The sequence below is a fragment of the Parasteatoda tepidariorum genome, chromosome 9 (assembly GCF_982258835.1).
Source record: "Parasteatoda tepidariorum strain Cologne lab strain chromosome 9, Ptep-v5.0, whole genome shotgun sequence".
NCBI lineage: Eukaryota > Metazoa > Arthropoda > Arachnida > Araneae > Theridiidae > Parasteatoda > Parasteatoda tepidariorum.
This window is the reverse complement of record NC_141763.1, coordinates 33195114-33211269: the sequence shown is the minus strand read 5'-3', so window position 1 is coordinate 33211269 and position 16156 is coordinate 33195114. Positions and strand designations below refer to the sequence as shown.

Genomic DNA, 16156 nt, shown 5'->3' with positions numbered 1-16156 from the left:
CTCCACGAAGGTAAATTTCTCTCAATATTTGATCCATGAGTTCCCTTGTCTTCTGGATTGGGTTCAAAATTACAAGACTACGGAGTTGAACATTAGTAGTCATAAACCCATAAAATTGGGTCTGCCGCTCAACGACGGTTATAAAATAAAATAAAATATAAATGCAGGGAATGTATAGAAAGCCACCACCACTTTAAATATGGAAGTAAAATTTTACGCCAAATGCGTAAAAGTTAGCAGGTATGCATAAGGTACAGAGCTCCATTTAAAATTTGAGAAATCTAATTAGTCGAAAGTGATTGAAATTTTAATCAACGATAAATTCTGCTTCTCCCGATGAGGCGACCTAGATAAGACTCTCAGCACTGGATGGTCGATTCGAATTTCGCTCGCACCCGTCTCATACTCATATTTTCAATGGTAGAGAGATCATGGATTAAAATCCTCTCGCTGTCCGGCTTACCGGGGGAGGTTCACGTGGTTTTCCTCTCCAGGTAACACAAATGAGGGTTAGTTCCATTACAAATTCCTCCGCGAAGTATAGTTTGATCCAATGCTTGATCTAAAAATTTCCTTGTATTTTGGGTTGGGTTTAGAATTATTAAATCGCGGAGTTAAACATTAATAATCATAAATTCAAATATGGGTCAGCTATTCAGGGCTGGATATAAAATAAAATTTATTCTGCTTGTAGCGATCAGAAACTGATTGAAATTTTTCTACCATAGACCTCCACTACCATAGACCTCAGCTACCATAGATCTCCACTACCACGGACCTCCACTACAATAGACCTCAGCTACCATAGACCTCCACTACCATGGACCTCCACTACCATAGATCTCAGCTACCATAGACCTCCAGTAGAGATTTGACCCCTCCAAGCAAATCGGAAATTGGTCGAAATTTGATTGCAAAATACTATCCTCGTACACGAATAACCTAGTTAATAAAAATGTACTAAAAAGAATATAAATCTATTTGAAAATAAATGCTTTTGAATAACTTTAATTTTTAATCTGCAGTAGAAGTCACTTATAGAGATTTGCTTTAAAATATACTAATACACACAATATTTTACAAACCATTGTTTGTAGAAATTTCCCCCCTTTTTTTTACATAGATGTTCACATTATTGGTAATATTACTTACGTTTTCAATTTGTAATTATTTTAATATAATTTTTTGTTCTTACGTCAGAAATTACTTCTTCTTTACTATTACGAGTGAAACATTGTTTTAAATATTTTGTAACACATTCATTAGACAATTACAAAAAATAAACTTTGCAAAATACATATTATTTTACACTTCAACTTTAAAGGAAAAGATGATAAGAAGGAACTTTGAAGGGTTGTCAATATTATTATTTACAATATTTATGACAATATTATTATTTATAATTTTTAATTACTTATAATTTTTAATATTTATAATTTTTCATTATTTATAATTAATTTTAAATGCTTGTATTATTGAATTATTTATTTATTTCTCTTTTTACATAAATTGTTACTTTTTATTTTAATTTTAAAGTAGTAACCTTTCTTTTACATTGATCGAATAGGGCGACCAATTTTATATTCTTCAAAATCCTCTCATCCAATCTAATGGATAGTTTTGCGCAAAATTTTTATCAGGTGTGAAACAATGTTTAGAATGTTTTATTTGTTCACATTCACGGACTTTTTCTCGAATCAAGTATGTATTTAATTGTATAAAATGTGATAAAACATCACAGAGAATGATATTTGAGCTTAAAACAATCACTACTTTTTGAGCCTTCCTAACCAAAAAAAGAAAATTAAAAGCATTATTTTTTTTAAAAAAAATATATTTATTTACAAATTTTACTATTTCACACATTTCTTTGCATACAAACAAATTTGTTCATATTTACATGCATAAATTTAATCTTTACCTAAAAACAACTCGAAATCATGCGTAAAAATGGTTATGGACATCAAGAGTAAATCATACTAAAAAATAAATCAATACAAAAAATAATTTGCAATAATTCATGGAACCTGTCCATTCGCTTTCATATACTTGACATGGAACCTGTTTATTTGCTTTCATATATTTGACGTGGAACATGATTATATGCTTTCATATACTTGACACAGAACCTGTTTATTTTGTTTTATGTAATTGACATGAAGCATAAATAAAATGCATCAATATAAGCAAAATAAAATTCATGGGAAATAAAGCATAAGCTTCTTATCAGTTTCTGAACTAACGAAAATTATTGGCATTGTAACGCGAGATTTTTTCTTGCCCTTTTCCAACAATAATTTTAAAATATTCTTCCTTAATTCTTTCAATTTTACACATTATCTTCCGTGCAAAAGCAGTTCTAACCCAGCCATACAGCAATGCACTCTTGTAGCGATATTATTTTGTTATGCTAATTATTTTCGTATATTGAGCTATAATAACGCAGAAAGGATTCTTAATACATGACGTATATGTTTCTCTTCGAGTTTTGAATTAGACTTTCTCACATTGCAACATAGGCTTCCTTTTTGCTTTTTCCCATACATGATTTTAAAATGCCATTCTATAATTTCGTGTAACATCTTATACTGTGTCTTAAAAACAAGATCCAAACTTATGCAGCTATACGTTTTTGTAAAAATATTCTTTTCCGAAGATTATTTGCTTTTGTAAGTCTTATTTGCTTATTTGCTTTTATGAGCTTTGAAAAGGCTTGTTACATCCTATGCAGTGTCTTAAGAACAAGATTCAAACTTATGCAGCCAGACTTTTTTGTAAAAATATTCTTTTCCGAAGATTATTTGCTTTTGTAAGTCTTATTTGCTTATTTGCTTTTATGAGCTTTGAAAAGGCTTGTAACATCCTATGCAGTGTCTTAAGAACAAGATTCAAACTTATGCAGCCAGACTTTTTTGTAAAAATATTCTTTTCCGAAGATTATTTGCTTTTGTAAGTCTTATTTGCTTATTTGTTTTTGTTGCTTTGAAAAGGCTTGTAACATCCTATGCAGTGTCTTAAGAACAAGATCCAAACTTATGCAGCTATACTTTTTTGTAAAAATATTCTCTTCCGCAGCTTATTTGCTTTTGTAAGTCGAGCTGGTATAGGAGCTAATGCACAGCATATGAAACAGAAAAGGATGCATAAATAATAAAGTCCATTATATGATTTTAAATCATTCCTGAAGAAACCTAAAATAAAAATATGAAATTAGAGGGTAAAAAAACTAAAATAACAAGTCAATATGGATGGTTGACTGAATGTAAACAATAACATGCTTTCTAAAACCGGAAGAAATTCAAAAAACTTTCAGTGTATCCCTCCGCTTATACTATTCTTACGAGGCGTTGCGTGAACAGGCTTAATATTCTAGGAAGTTTTATTATTGTGATTTAAGTTTCAATTTACTCTTAATTTTACCATTTATAAGAATTTACTATAGTTTATAAATTCTAGCAGGTCGTGAGCCTAAAACAAATTTAATAAAATTAATATCACGGCATAAATAAAGTGTAAGGTTTGCCATGTTTTGAGTGTTAAGTTTATAAATTCTAGCAGGTCGTGAGCCTAAAACAAATTTAATAAAATTAATATCACGGCATAAATAAAGTGAAAGGTTTGCCATGTTTTGAGTGTTAAGTTTATAAATTCTAGCAGGTCGTGAGTCTGAAACAAATGTAATAATATTAATATCACAGCATAAATAAAGTGTAAGTTTTGTCATGATTTGAGTGTTAAGTTTATAAATTCTAGCAGGTCGTCAGCCTAAAACAAATTGAATAAAATTAATATCACAGTATAAATAAAGTGTAAGGTTTGCCATGTTTTGAGTGTTATCCCTTATTTGGCTATAATTCTAAAAAATAGTGCCGTTTGTTTTTATTTTGAGTTAGCATCATGTCAAGCTTGCGGAGTCTTCCAAATTCATTTGTTGTTTGGTTCGTTGAAAATTAAATTGAAAGAACGAGACCCTAAAAAATGCCTATTCTATAGCGTTGAAACCTGGTCAATTATTATTAAATAATAATAAAATCTCAATAAATAAGAATTATAAGCATTTTTGTTGATAAAAATGTTGATAAAATGACAGTAAACAATTATATTTTTTATTTTATTTTATAATCAGCGTTGAACAGCCTACCCAATTCTGAGTTTAGGGCTAGCAATGTTCAACTCCGCAGTTTTGTAATTTTGAACCCAATCCCGAAGACAAGAAAACACTTAGATCAAGCATTCAGCAAACTAGCCCTCCTGGAGGATTTTTTAAAGAGACTAAGCCACATTTGCGCTGCGTGGTGAGGAAGACCGCAAAAGCCTCACATGGTTAGCCCGGTAACAAGGGGATTCTAACTCATGATCCGTCTATCACTGAGGACATTTTACCTTATATCTGCCAGCACACAGAGTTCAAAATACAGGGTGATTCGTAACGAAGTATATAATTTCAATACTCTATAAATGAAGAGCAATGTAATCTGCACCTTTTAGTCACACGTCACACATCTAGCCGGTAATCGATTCCCCCCCCCCCCCTTTAACACGTGTTAAGATATCTGACTCAAATCCATTGATAATGACTGTGATACGATGTTTCAACTCCGCTAGATAAACAGGAAGGAGAGAAACTAATATCTTATATTTTACAGTCAGTCTATGGAAAGAACTCCCCTCACTATTCGTCTGGAGCAGTAGCGGTGACTATGGTTACGAGGTTTAACTATTTCAAGTTGGGGTGATAGGTCAATATTTAAGACACGTTTTGACTCGGGTCCCTAAGGGAATCAGGGAAGAGAAAAACTCTCCTCTTTGAAATGCTCTTTTTCTTGTTTCCATAGCAGCAGATGGCCTTAGACTTTGTGGTAAGGGAAGTTTTTCCATAGACAAACTGTACATAACCCTGCATGTGGAAATCACAAGGTGATAAGGGTTAGGTTAGAACTTTTGAATTGCCATAAGGTAAGTGGCTTGTCGAAGTCAACTGCTCTCCCAATCCACCGGTGAAGGAGATATTTCATCAAGGTAATCTCACATGTAGGCTAAATAGTGTGATTTTTCACCATCCAATTGGAGAATGAAGTTGCCTGTGTCATCCTGCAACTGTAGACTTAAATATCAGCCAAGTAGTTTGCATATTCAAAAAAACATCTCCCGTGACAGTTTAGTCTTGAAAAAAGAAATTGCCGAACACTTTCTTTCTGGACATTGCACAGAACAGATTTACCTTAGGGAAAACTCTCACATGTTGATCTGGGAATTAGCCATTCTTCGTTTCTCGAAATAAAGCATTTCGCTTGTTTACCTTTTCACTGACGTGGAATGTCGCATCATTAGTGAAAACTAAGCGGAATTCATCACTATCGATGGATTTGATTCTGATACCTTAAGATGCGTTAGGGCGCAAATGCATTACCGGCTGTGTGTTGTGTGACAAAGGGGTCACAAAAAACCATTTGCGACTGTCTCTAACAAGACTTAAAATAATCCCATGCACTTTTCTTGTAGGTAAAAAATAACATATTACATTGTTCTTGATTTATAGTGCATTGAAACTATGCTTCTTAATCAATTACTCTGTATAATTTCGTTTCATTATGACTTTTGAAAAACTTTTTTTACTTACCTATTAATTGAGGTGAGGCAAAACTAACTGGAGCAAATAGAATACCTTTGCAAGACATGCCCATAATATGATCCTTTTTATCTAAAACATCGAACATTTGCCCTGCTATAATGGCTATGAGTGCTCCTGTTCCATAGGAAAAGAACAAAGTTCCTATTAAGAGCTCTGTAAAATTACTTGACAGTATCATTCCTAAAACAGTTATAGCTATATAGGAGTTTGCGACAACCACAAATGAACTGTATGTCATATAGCCTTTATCCACTATCCATACCAGGGAAACACGACCCAGCATGTCAAACAAAGGAGGAAATGTCACAAGATATATTACGTATTCGCTCGGTACTCCTTTATCTCTGGAGTAATCAATTAAAGTAGTGAAAACTATTGAGGTAACAAAGTGTTCAAGTGTTATAAGTGTGGATATACACCAGAAGGTAGAATTCTTAAAAATTCTCATAGTTCTCCAGAAATATATTGTATGGTTTTTACTTGTATCTGTTGGTGTAGAAATTTGTTTTGAATTATCTCTCAAGCCTTTCGCAGAAAAACTTGAAGATGTATATATTTTTAATTGCTTATTTTCATCACTATTATCATGTGAAATATGTTCTTCTACAAATTCTAATGCATTGCTTGTTTCACCATTATCTCGCAAAATCGATTCTTCTTTAAACGCTGAACTATTGCTTGCTTGACGATTATCAGGCAAAATGGTTTCTTCTGTAAATTCTAATGATTTGCTTGTTCCATCATGTAAAAGAGATTCTTTTGTAAATTCTAATGAATTGCTTGTTTCCCCGTTATCTTGAAAAATGGATTCTTCAATAAATTCTAAACTACAGCGTATTTGACGATTATCAGGTAAAATGGTTTCTTCTGTAAATTCTAATGTTTTGCTTGTTTCATCATGTATAATTGATTCTTTTGTAAATTCTAATGTATTGCTTGTTTTACAAGTATCGTGCAAAATGGATTCTTTTGTAAATTCTAATGTATTGAATGATTCGCGTTTCTCAATTCTGTCACTACTTGAGCTTTCCTTTTTCAAACTACTTTGAAGGCTCAAATTTCGATCATCTTTCAGCACAGTACATTCACTTCTCTTTGTTGAAAATTCTTGTGAGTTACGCGTCTCATGAAATAATGTTGCACATTTGAGTTTTAGATCAGTTCTCATTACCAACAAGATTAATGGGAGTCCATTTAACAAAATGCCGGATATAATAAGGCATGTCCCGGACGTTCCATACTCATTAAGTAAATAAATGGCAATTGGAGGAAAAATGAAACCACTAATGCAAGATCCGGCTTTATAAATATCGTTAGCAGTGTTAAAGTTTTCGTTGAAGTGTTTTTGAATAATATTTGAAATTAAAGTTGAGCTGAGTGATTGTCCAGTGCCTGAAATAATAAATTTAATTATTGAACAATGAAAGGAACATTTCTTTAAATACATATGTCATAAAAAAAACTTAAATACTTGCATTTGTTTGAGTTCATCGCAGAATTTATTTTTAAAAAAATGCAAATTGATAAAAAGTTTACTCTATGATCACATTTTGACTGGCCTATTATGGGCCTAAAGCTTTTTTTTGTGAAAGACACAAGTTATTTATAAACTATAAGGGTTAGTTCTCTCGAAATCATCATTAAAACTTTTATTTTTTTCTGACAGTACATGTACATTTTTATTCGATTCGATTTTTTATTCGATACATTCAATTTTTGGGTTAGGTTATTATGAATATTTCGAGTTAGATTTTAAGACGTTATATTTCATACGGAATATTTTTATAGTAGATTTTTGGATAGCAGATTTTGAGTGTAAAAGCTAAGTTTTATTGTATTTATTTATGCTTTTCTAAAAAAAATTCTAAAATTTACGTTTTTACCCCCTAACCTTAGGCCCCTTTTAGGAGATCTAAATGTTTTTCAATTTCGACTAAAAACATTTTTGGCAAATATTAAACTGATAGGTACAATATTAGTATTAGTATTTGTATTACATAGTATTAGTATTTGTATTACATAGTATTAGTATTTGTATTACATAGTATTAGTATTTGTATTACATAATAAACATAGAACATGAATAGTATTAGCGTTATGGATAGGTACATAGGCAAAATGAACACAGTTACTACTTTTTTGGCTTGAAATGTGAATTTTCGAGAAAGAATTTTTGTTATAGTCATGCATTTTAATATTCAGACAGTTTGTAATCTTGATTTCCTGATTTACAAAATAAAAGTTTTATAATTAAAGTAAAAATTTTTTTCACTAAATAGTGTTTCGTTATAATCAGTAAAGAAAGTTTATTTGAAAAATTTATATTTCTAATTGAATGTTTAAAGTAAACTAATTTGAAAGCAGGTAAAATCCCTCTTAAATCAGTCACGCCATTACTATATGACCATTATTACCATTACTATTCCGAATTGCCGAAAAATGTCTATGCTATTTTACTGATACTTTAACATAGGGAATAGCAGCTTCAGGCTATTCCTCGAAACCTCTGTCATTTAATAAAATAGTTTAGCTAGTTGTTTTTATAACTTTTATGAGTTTGTAACAGTTGTTATTGTCTGTTATGTTTCGTTAGTATATATTAACTAGAGTTCGCAATTCTAATTAGGAAAATAACGCAAAATGCCAATATGAAGGAAAATCAAAGTTATTCTCCAACCATGCACTTTCTAGGCCCATAAATATTCACGAAAATTAAAAGTTGTTAATTTATTTTAATGATTATTGTCTAGGTTGGAAATCTTGCCAAATAGTTGATTTTTCAAAAAAGTTTCATATCTTTTCTTTTAAAAATTAAAGCTATTTATCCATTTTAAAGTTCAGATAATTCTTTACTATAAGGTAATGTATATTTACCATATTCCCGACCGTGTTTCTTGTTCTCTACGGTAGGGGGCAGTATTAGTATAGGTTGTTTCAACTTCCGGTAAAAGATTCTGGTCGAAGAATTTCTGCTGGTTAAAGTAAATTGCGTTAATCCGCATCTCAACGATCAGTTTTCCAAAATATATTTTTCACCCGCAGGTTGTCGGACTACCGAAGCGGGGGTGCCATCCCCTCCGCAGAGGATCAAAATTGTGATGGCATGTCTTCGGATCATCCTTCGGAATGTTTCCCAGACCGTCGCCAATAGACCATTGTGCAGCTCTAGTGCGACGTAAATTAACAACAACAAAATATTTTTTTTCTTCATATCTTCATGTTATATTTTAAAATATGAACAACTGAGAAGAACAACTGAGTATTCCGAGTATATGCGAACAAACCGGAACGTCAAAAAAAGAAATAGTCGCGTCAATGCTATGAGGTCAGAAGTGGGCCCCAAGACTTCCGGTAGGGTTTTTTTTTTTTTTTTTTTAGGATAGGATTTAAAGTTTATTACGGCTGGTTATCAAGAGGAAAATAAAAAAGTTTTTTTTTTAAACTATAAGTATTATTTTAAATTCTTACCGTGAACAATGCCTATAAAAAAAGTAACAACCATAATATCTTCAGCAAAAAACGTTGCACCAAATCCTATTGAGGATATTAGACATCCAATTAATGTAGTTCGCTCCGGGCCAAACTTCTGGCCTAGCCAGCCTATGAAGGGACCTGAAAAAAAATTTTAATTTTAATTTTAGTTTCATAATATAAGACCCTAACATAAAAAAAAGTTAAGGTAATAACAACGGTAGTAAAGCATTTTTATTAATTGCAAACATGAGAGTTGAGAAGGAAAACTTGTTAATTACTTTCTACTCAAGCGCCAAACCTATTCGAGCATTTATTGGAAAGAAGGACCAACTTTCCAAAAAGCATGTACCGTTATGGAAACCTTGGGTCAGAATTTTCATTTTATTGTCACAAAAATGTTTGCACTAAAAACCTTTTTTCAATAAAGCAAAAATATTGCAGTTTCAAACCTTTCATCTAAAAAGGGTTAAAAATTATTTTTAAAGTTTTTTTAAAAAAAGTACTGTCACTTTAAAATGGTAACTTAGGTCCATATTGACATTTGAGTTGACGTAAAGCTAGCGATAGGATCAAATTGCATTGTCCATTAAAATTTCATGACAAGGTGGATTTTAGCTGAGCATACAAGACGTTACGAAAAGAAACCTTATAATTATCTAAATTAAAGGTTATTTTCACCTTAAGACTAGCTTTATTCAAGTATTTCTTTTCACGTTTGATAACCCTAAGACAACCTCGATTTAAGGTTTTTATAAAGAAGGTTGTTTTCCAAAGTTCTGGATTAGGACAATGTGCGTAGAATAGAGCAGATTGTCAAAGATCTCATTTTAAGATTAAAAGGTTTACACGTAAATCGTATAAAAACCTTTTTAGGTTTACATTAAAAGGCTTTTGCTGAGAGAAAATAAGCTTTATTTTGCTATCTGGGTATAGTTGAAAGTCTTAATCGAAATCTCTTTCAAACTCATTGATTCAGTTATAGGCTGTTGTTTTTGCAACATTGTCTAAAGAAAACCTTGTTCAAGACAAATTTTCTTTCAACGTCGACAATAGTCACTTGATGCTATATCTTGGCTATAGAAGAATGGATCCAGACTTAATACTTAAGGTTTTTCAGCATTGGGCTGAGTTTCACGAGCATTATGAGGTCTGCCAGTGACATGCAAGAGTAAGACATTTATCACTTAATATCCCAGTGCATTTCTTTGCGCACGAGAAACATATTGCTGCAGACCTTTTTTTCTAAACCTCTTGCCACACTGGCTGTTCACACATTGGCTGTCAAACAAAGAGAGCCATCTTTCTTCATTGATAATATGTTTGTGTCGATCCTTTTAAAGCTAATGGTAGCGTAAGGTAAGGTACACCTAAAGCATTCAAAACAATACAAAAGCGTGGATTCTGTATTGTTTTGAAGAATGCATTCCAAACGAAATATTATAATATCTGGTTGAGATTACAATTCTAATCCTATAGGATGTAAAACATAAATTTATTGGGATCTGGAACTAACATTTGAAAATCATAAAATTATCTCCTGACATGCTTGATAATTAGAAACTCGAAAATTTAAAAACATGGTGTAAGGTATGGGCTCTCAGCTGTTTTAAAACTTAAAATGGCTACCGAGATGTTACAAAACGCTCAAGATTCCATGTGGGGAGTCTACAAAAATGAACACTGTTTTGATTAGCAATTTAACCTTATAATAATACTGTGTTAAAGAAGCCTTATTTTTAAAGTTTGATTTCTCAGGAACTATTCAACCGATTTCGATCAATTTTTGAATTTAGCCATGTAAAACTACATCCTTTAAAATAGTGTAAAAAATTTTATAGTTTGCAATTCAAAAATTTTAGAATGTTATTAATTAAAATAATAATAAATATTTACTAAAAGTTATATTTTGCATGGAATTATCTTTGGATAAACGAATTTTATAATTATGAGCAAAAATATTTTAATTTGATATAAAAGTTCTCGTGATATGGCGAAATACGCAAAAAGGAAAATAAACATTAAGGGTCCAAACTTTGGACTGCTCTCCTGACCAAACTATAGTGACCATATTTCCCATTTTGCGGCTACCCCCTATATTTTGAGGGTCAGAAATCCGAATCATTCGAAAAAAAGGTAGATGTATTCAAAGAAAGAACATTTTTGTGTCTGATTCCGTAACTTAGAATATTGTCTACTCAAATTAATTAGCATATTTGAAGTCACCTTCTTGAATCATTAAGCATGAGTCCTAGAACCTGAAGATCCGATTATTGAATCAATACTTATTCAGGGTGGTTCGTTTTTTATTTTACGCACTGTACATGTAGAAGTCAGAAAGTAGATTGCTAATTACTTAAACTAGATTTTAATTTTTGTGGTCATCTTATGAGTGTGCACATTTTATTATTAATCTATAATATTTAAGATAAAAATTGCATCACTTACCTAATATGCTATTGATTAAATACATCGTGAAAATGGGTATAGCTGCTTTGTCTCTCTCCGTCTCATATCGGTCTATAAAGGAAACATAAAGCAAACCAAATAATCTGTATGGACATTGTACTATGCAACTGATTAAGCTACATTCTAAAGCTACAATCCATTTTCTGCTGTTTTCCATGCCTTCTTTCTATAACATGAGAAAAAGGCTTAATCCAAATGTTTTATGATACAAAGGATGTTCCGTAGTGGTCACCTTAATGTATATACATATAGAAACTTTTTCCGAAAAGGAAGACCAAAAAAAAATATAAGAGATGGGGTTCATGACATTATGGTCCCGCCGTTTCGGTCTCGTTGCCGTTACGGTTCCTTTGTCATTTTGGTCCCTTTCCCGATTCAGTCCCTTGTTCTTTCAATTCGTCTATTTTGATGTCCCATTTCTTACTTTTTTAAATTACAGTGGTAATGTTTCAATGGCCCTAATCATAATTTGAGTAATGAAATTAATTATTATGTAATGATGTATTATGATTGTGAAATTTGGAAAACAAATAAATAAATAAATAACGATCGCTATGCTAACTACCTTCATTTTTGTTTCTCCTGTTAGCAGCCAAAAATTAATAAAGTAGCAATAAAGATCATTGCGATTACATTAGAACGTTTTGCAAATTGGGTAATTTTTTTAAAATTTATATACAACGGAACTGAAACAACAACGGGGGCCGAAAAGGCAACAGGACCGAAACCCTCTGCTTCAGCGCATTGTAGGCTCAAATTATTATTTTTGAGGAAAAACAAACAAGCTCTATCGAAGTCTGACAAATGACTGTCGTAGGAGATAAATGTAGAAAGCATCAAAACATGTTTGATTGCCTCTTATCCTTCAACTGCTTCCGGTTTCTTCTGACAATTTAACAAATTTTGATGTTTATCACATCTGTCTTCTTCAATAGTCAGACTTTGATAGCGTTTTCTTATTTCTCACTTAAATATTACTTTAAAATCTCTAACGTTTATTTATTTATTTTTTTTAATTTTGACAATAATTCTAAAAATATATAATAAGAGTTGTTATTGAGGAACAATTTGCGTCATAAAAACATTTGTAACAATTGGATACTTTCAAGCGACGTCATGCGTGGGTAAGCCAATCAGGTTCGACACACGTGTGACGTCGTTTGCGGGTATCCAATTAAATATGATCCGAAAACTGATTCAGCGTGATAATTAACCGAATCCTTAAAACTGTAACTATACTTAATATTGAGTTGTTTTAGAAAATGTTCAATGTTCCTCTGTCCGATTTCGTAATTTAAAGTACCGCCTACAAAAATTAGTTAGATCACCAAAGTAAGATTCTTTAAACTTTCAGATTGTTTAGCACTTGAAAATACGATTACTAAATCGAAAATTAAATAGGGTACTCTGTTTTTTTATTTTGCGTACTGTACATCTAAAACGTCAAGGGCTTCAATCCCAAGATGCCCTAATAACCTCCCTTTAATTTTTAGTTCATTTCCTGGTTCTTGTCCACTCTGTTTGTGCTTACGATATAGTTTCCATCACTGTTCGATTTTGTTACCTTTAGAATGAATTATTATAAATTATTAAGTTAGGCGTAGCTTAGCCGCATCTAGCGTCTGTTAATTACACAATGTGGTCACTCCGATGTGGTTTAAGAGAGTTACTCCTAAACTTCTTTAACAAAAAATGACGCTGTTATTATTTTACTTTTTCAAACAAATAATGCAAATCTTATAGACTCATTTTGTACTTAATAAGATGAAAAAAAGTGGTAAAAGTGATCTATATATGAAAACCACCCGTTTTAAAAAAGTGGTAGTGCATATTTATTTGTACAAAGAAAAAAAAATTCTGTTGTTGATCACGTGTTAGCTTTAAAAAAACTACTGAGCCTTGACATCACATCCAAAAATAACTCTTTGCATAAATTATATATTATGGTATATATTACAAAATATACATCATGCATAAATTATATATTATGATATATATTATAAATTATGGTAGGCTTTGTCTTCAAATCTAAATGTAACTCTTTGCTTGAATTATATATTATGCATAAATTATCTATTATGATAGGCTTTGACTTCAAATCCAAGCATTTCCAAATATAAGCCATAACATAAATTATATTTTATGGTAAGCAGAACTATCCTGTCTCTGCAAAATAAATCCTAATGAAACACTTGTATGACAATTTCTTTTTTATTTTTCGATATAAGGAAACGTCCATTTCCGTTAAACGGATTTACTTTTTAAAGGACACTAATTAAATATGGTTTATATAGAAATTGTTATTCAGATGTAAAATATATGAATCATTCTAAGCCATCTAGATTTGATGATTTTTTTCTACTTTAAATTAAATTTAATATAGCTTCTGTTACGCATAAAAGACTTAACATGCAAATTCTACTCTGCTCTGCGTTTCTCACAGAAATAAGAAATAATTTCTATAAAAAGTAAACAGAATCATAACAAACGCCCGTAACATCAATTTTTTTTTTTAGAATGCTTGTCAAAAAGGAAATAAAAATGTATACACACTAAGTTTCATAAATTACTATTTAAATAATTACGTAACAAAAACGCTGTTGAACTTTATCAAACTATAAGTGAAAAAAACGTGGTGGAAAACATCAAAACCATATTTATTACCTGCTGAAATTTAAAGTGTTTTTTTTTTAATTTTTTTATTATTTTTTTATTAGGAATGACTTTCTAACTCATTTGTTCCAACCGGCAAGCAAACAGGTTTAGATATTTTTATTGCCCTAAATAATAATTTCAGAACAGCCGTTCAACAGCTGACCCAATTTTTGGGTTCACGACTACGAATGTTCAACTCCACAGCCTTGTAATTTGAAACCCAATCCAGGAGACAAGAAAATTTCTGGATCAAAAATTGGGAGAAATTTGCCTTCCTGGAGGTCTTTTTATAGGAACTAATTCGCATTTGCGTTACATGGAGAGAAAAACCACGAAAACCTCCCACGGTTAGACTGTCAGCAAGGGGATTCATGATCCGTCTACCACTGAGGATATTTTACGTCAGCACTGTGGTCGGTGAGAGCCGGGTGTGGAATTCGCATTGACCAGCCGTCGCTGAGATTCGAACTCGGTTCACCTCATTGGAAGGCGAACCCTCTATCTCCAGAGCCACCACGGTTCTTGAATAATAATTTGTAACTCCGAATGTGCATACATTTCTTTGCTTCATTTTTGACAAGATTTCTAATAATGTATTTTTAAGTGCAGTCTTCACGGAACGCCCATTTCACATGTAAACATTTACTAGTTAAATTATCCTCTGTTAAATTTCGCTCAAGATTCATGATTTTTAAAAAAACAAAGAAAAAATATTCAAAACCTTTTGCTGTAAAAAGTGACTTCCTTAAAATAATAAGTTAAATCGAAACACTATAAAACGAAGCAAATTTTAAAAAAGAAAATTAATTTGTTAAAAAAATTTATTTGTTAAAAAAATTAATTTAAAAAATTTAATTAATTTTTTAAAAGTAACAAGAAATTTATTGCTACATTAGATTTTCTTTTACTTATTTTCAATGTGCTATGCTTAATATTTTTTCATTTAATTATTTCAATCTCATGTGTTGTTTTTCTCTGTGACGAATAAATGCATTATTTAGTAACATTATTTCAAGAAAACTGACCGCGTTATAGAGTAAATAATTGATATATATTTCGTAAAATCAAATTAAGAAACTTACTTTTATTTTGCCTTTTCCATAAAATAGTTTGGTTACCTAATTTTACATAGCATTTGTATTAACATTGAAGAGCGAATTTATCCTTTTGTTCTAAAAACATGACCCATTTAAATTTTTAACCAGTGAAAGATTTTTAACCTTATTTTTCTTCTTGTTTTTTCGCTCCAAATCACAGCTTAAATCAGTTCATATTTAACGTAATGACTATGGCTTTTCAATATCAATTTTTCGCAGTGTAATGCTTCATTATAAATTATATTGCAAATATCTTCAATTTGCATTCGAATCTTGTCGTTCAAATTTTTTGCAGTGTAATACTTTATTTTGATCTGAATTTTTTTTTTCCAATCATCTTTAACCTTCAATAATTCTAAAAGTAAAAAAAGTTTAAGTGAGAAACAAAATGAATGAAAAAATAATAATTTAGTATCAAATATTTTCTTTTTTTTCTAACCTCCTCTTCTTCAAGGAAATTCGTTTACAAAGTTCAGGAAATTGATAAAACTCCTACTTTCTTGATTATTTAATTATGTGAGTCATCGCTGTCGTGAACCAATCACTACAAAGATCAATCCAGAAAGGATTGTACTAATAGTTTATAAATTGTACGTGTTTTATGAACAAATAGTACAATTTTGTCCTAGTACCTGTTTATGAATCTAATACTGCTATCTAAACAAGTTTCCAAAGTATTTTTCAAGTCGAATCGAATGAGACTTTTGTACGTACTTCACATTGCTATCCGAAGAATATCTGGAACATGTAAGATATATTTTCCGATTCATTTTTTAATGGTTAATTGGAATCGATCTGGTAAATAATTAAGAAGTTATATATAAGGGTTATT

General features: G+C 31.1%; 1 protein-coding gene across 2 annotated transcripts; it reads right to left on the bottom strand.

The window, feature by feature from the left end:
* Positions 1–2327: 2327 nt before the first annotated feature.
* LOC107436506 (uncharacterized) lies at positions 2328–15456 on the bottom strand. Of its 2 annotated transcripts, none has more exons than XM_016048251.4 (5): positions 15310–15456; positions 11552–11738; positions 9101–9244; positions 5621–7024; positions 2328–3191 (listed from the first exon to the last, which is right to left on the bottom strand). In XM_016048251.4, the coding sequence occupies exons 2-5, from the start codon at positions 11727–11729 to the stop codon at positions 3034–3036; spliced, it is 1884 nt and encodes a 627-aa protein (XP_015903737.1). In that variant the 5' UTR covers positions 11730–11738; positions 15310–15456; the 3' UTR covers positions 2328–3033. The 2 variants fall into 2 exon arrangements, with proteins under 2 accessions (XP_015903737.1, XP_071042927.1); XM_071186826.2 differs by having other exon boundaries at positions 11552–11623.
* Between the last annotated feature and the right edge of the window lie 700 nt (positions 15457–16156).

Coding starts and splice junctions, on each gene's coding strand:
- LOC107436506 (XM_016048251.4), bottom strand. CDS start 11,729: ATGGAAAACAGCAGAAAATGGATTGTAGCTTTAGAATGTAGCTTAATC. Junction 9,245..11,551: donor TTTAATCAATAGCATATTAG/GTAAGTGATGCA, acceptor ATTTTTTTTCAG/GTCCCTTCATAGGCTGGCTA. Junction 3,192..5,620: donor TGCCTCACCTCAATTAATAG/GTAAGTAAAAAA, acceptor TTTTTATTTTAG/GTTTCTTCAGGAATGATTTA.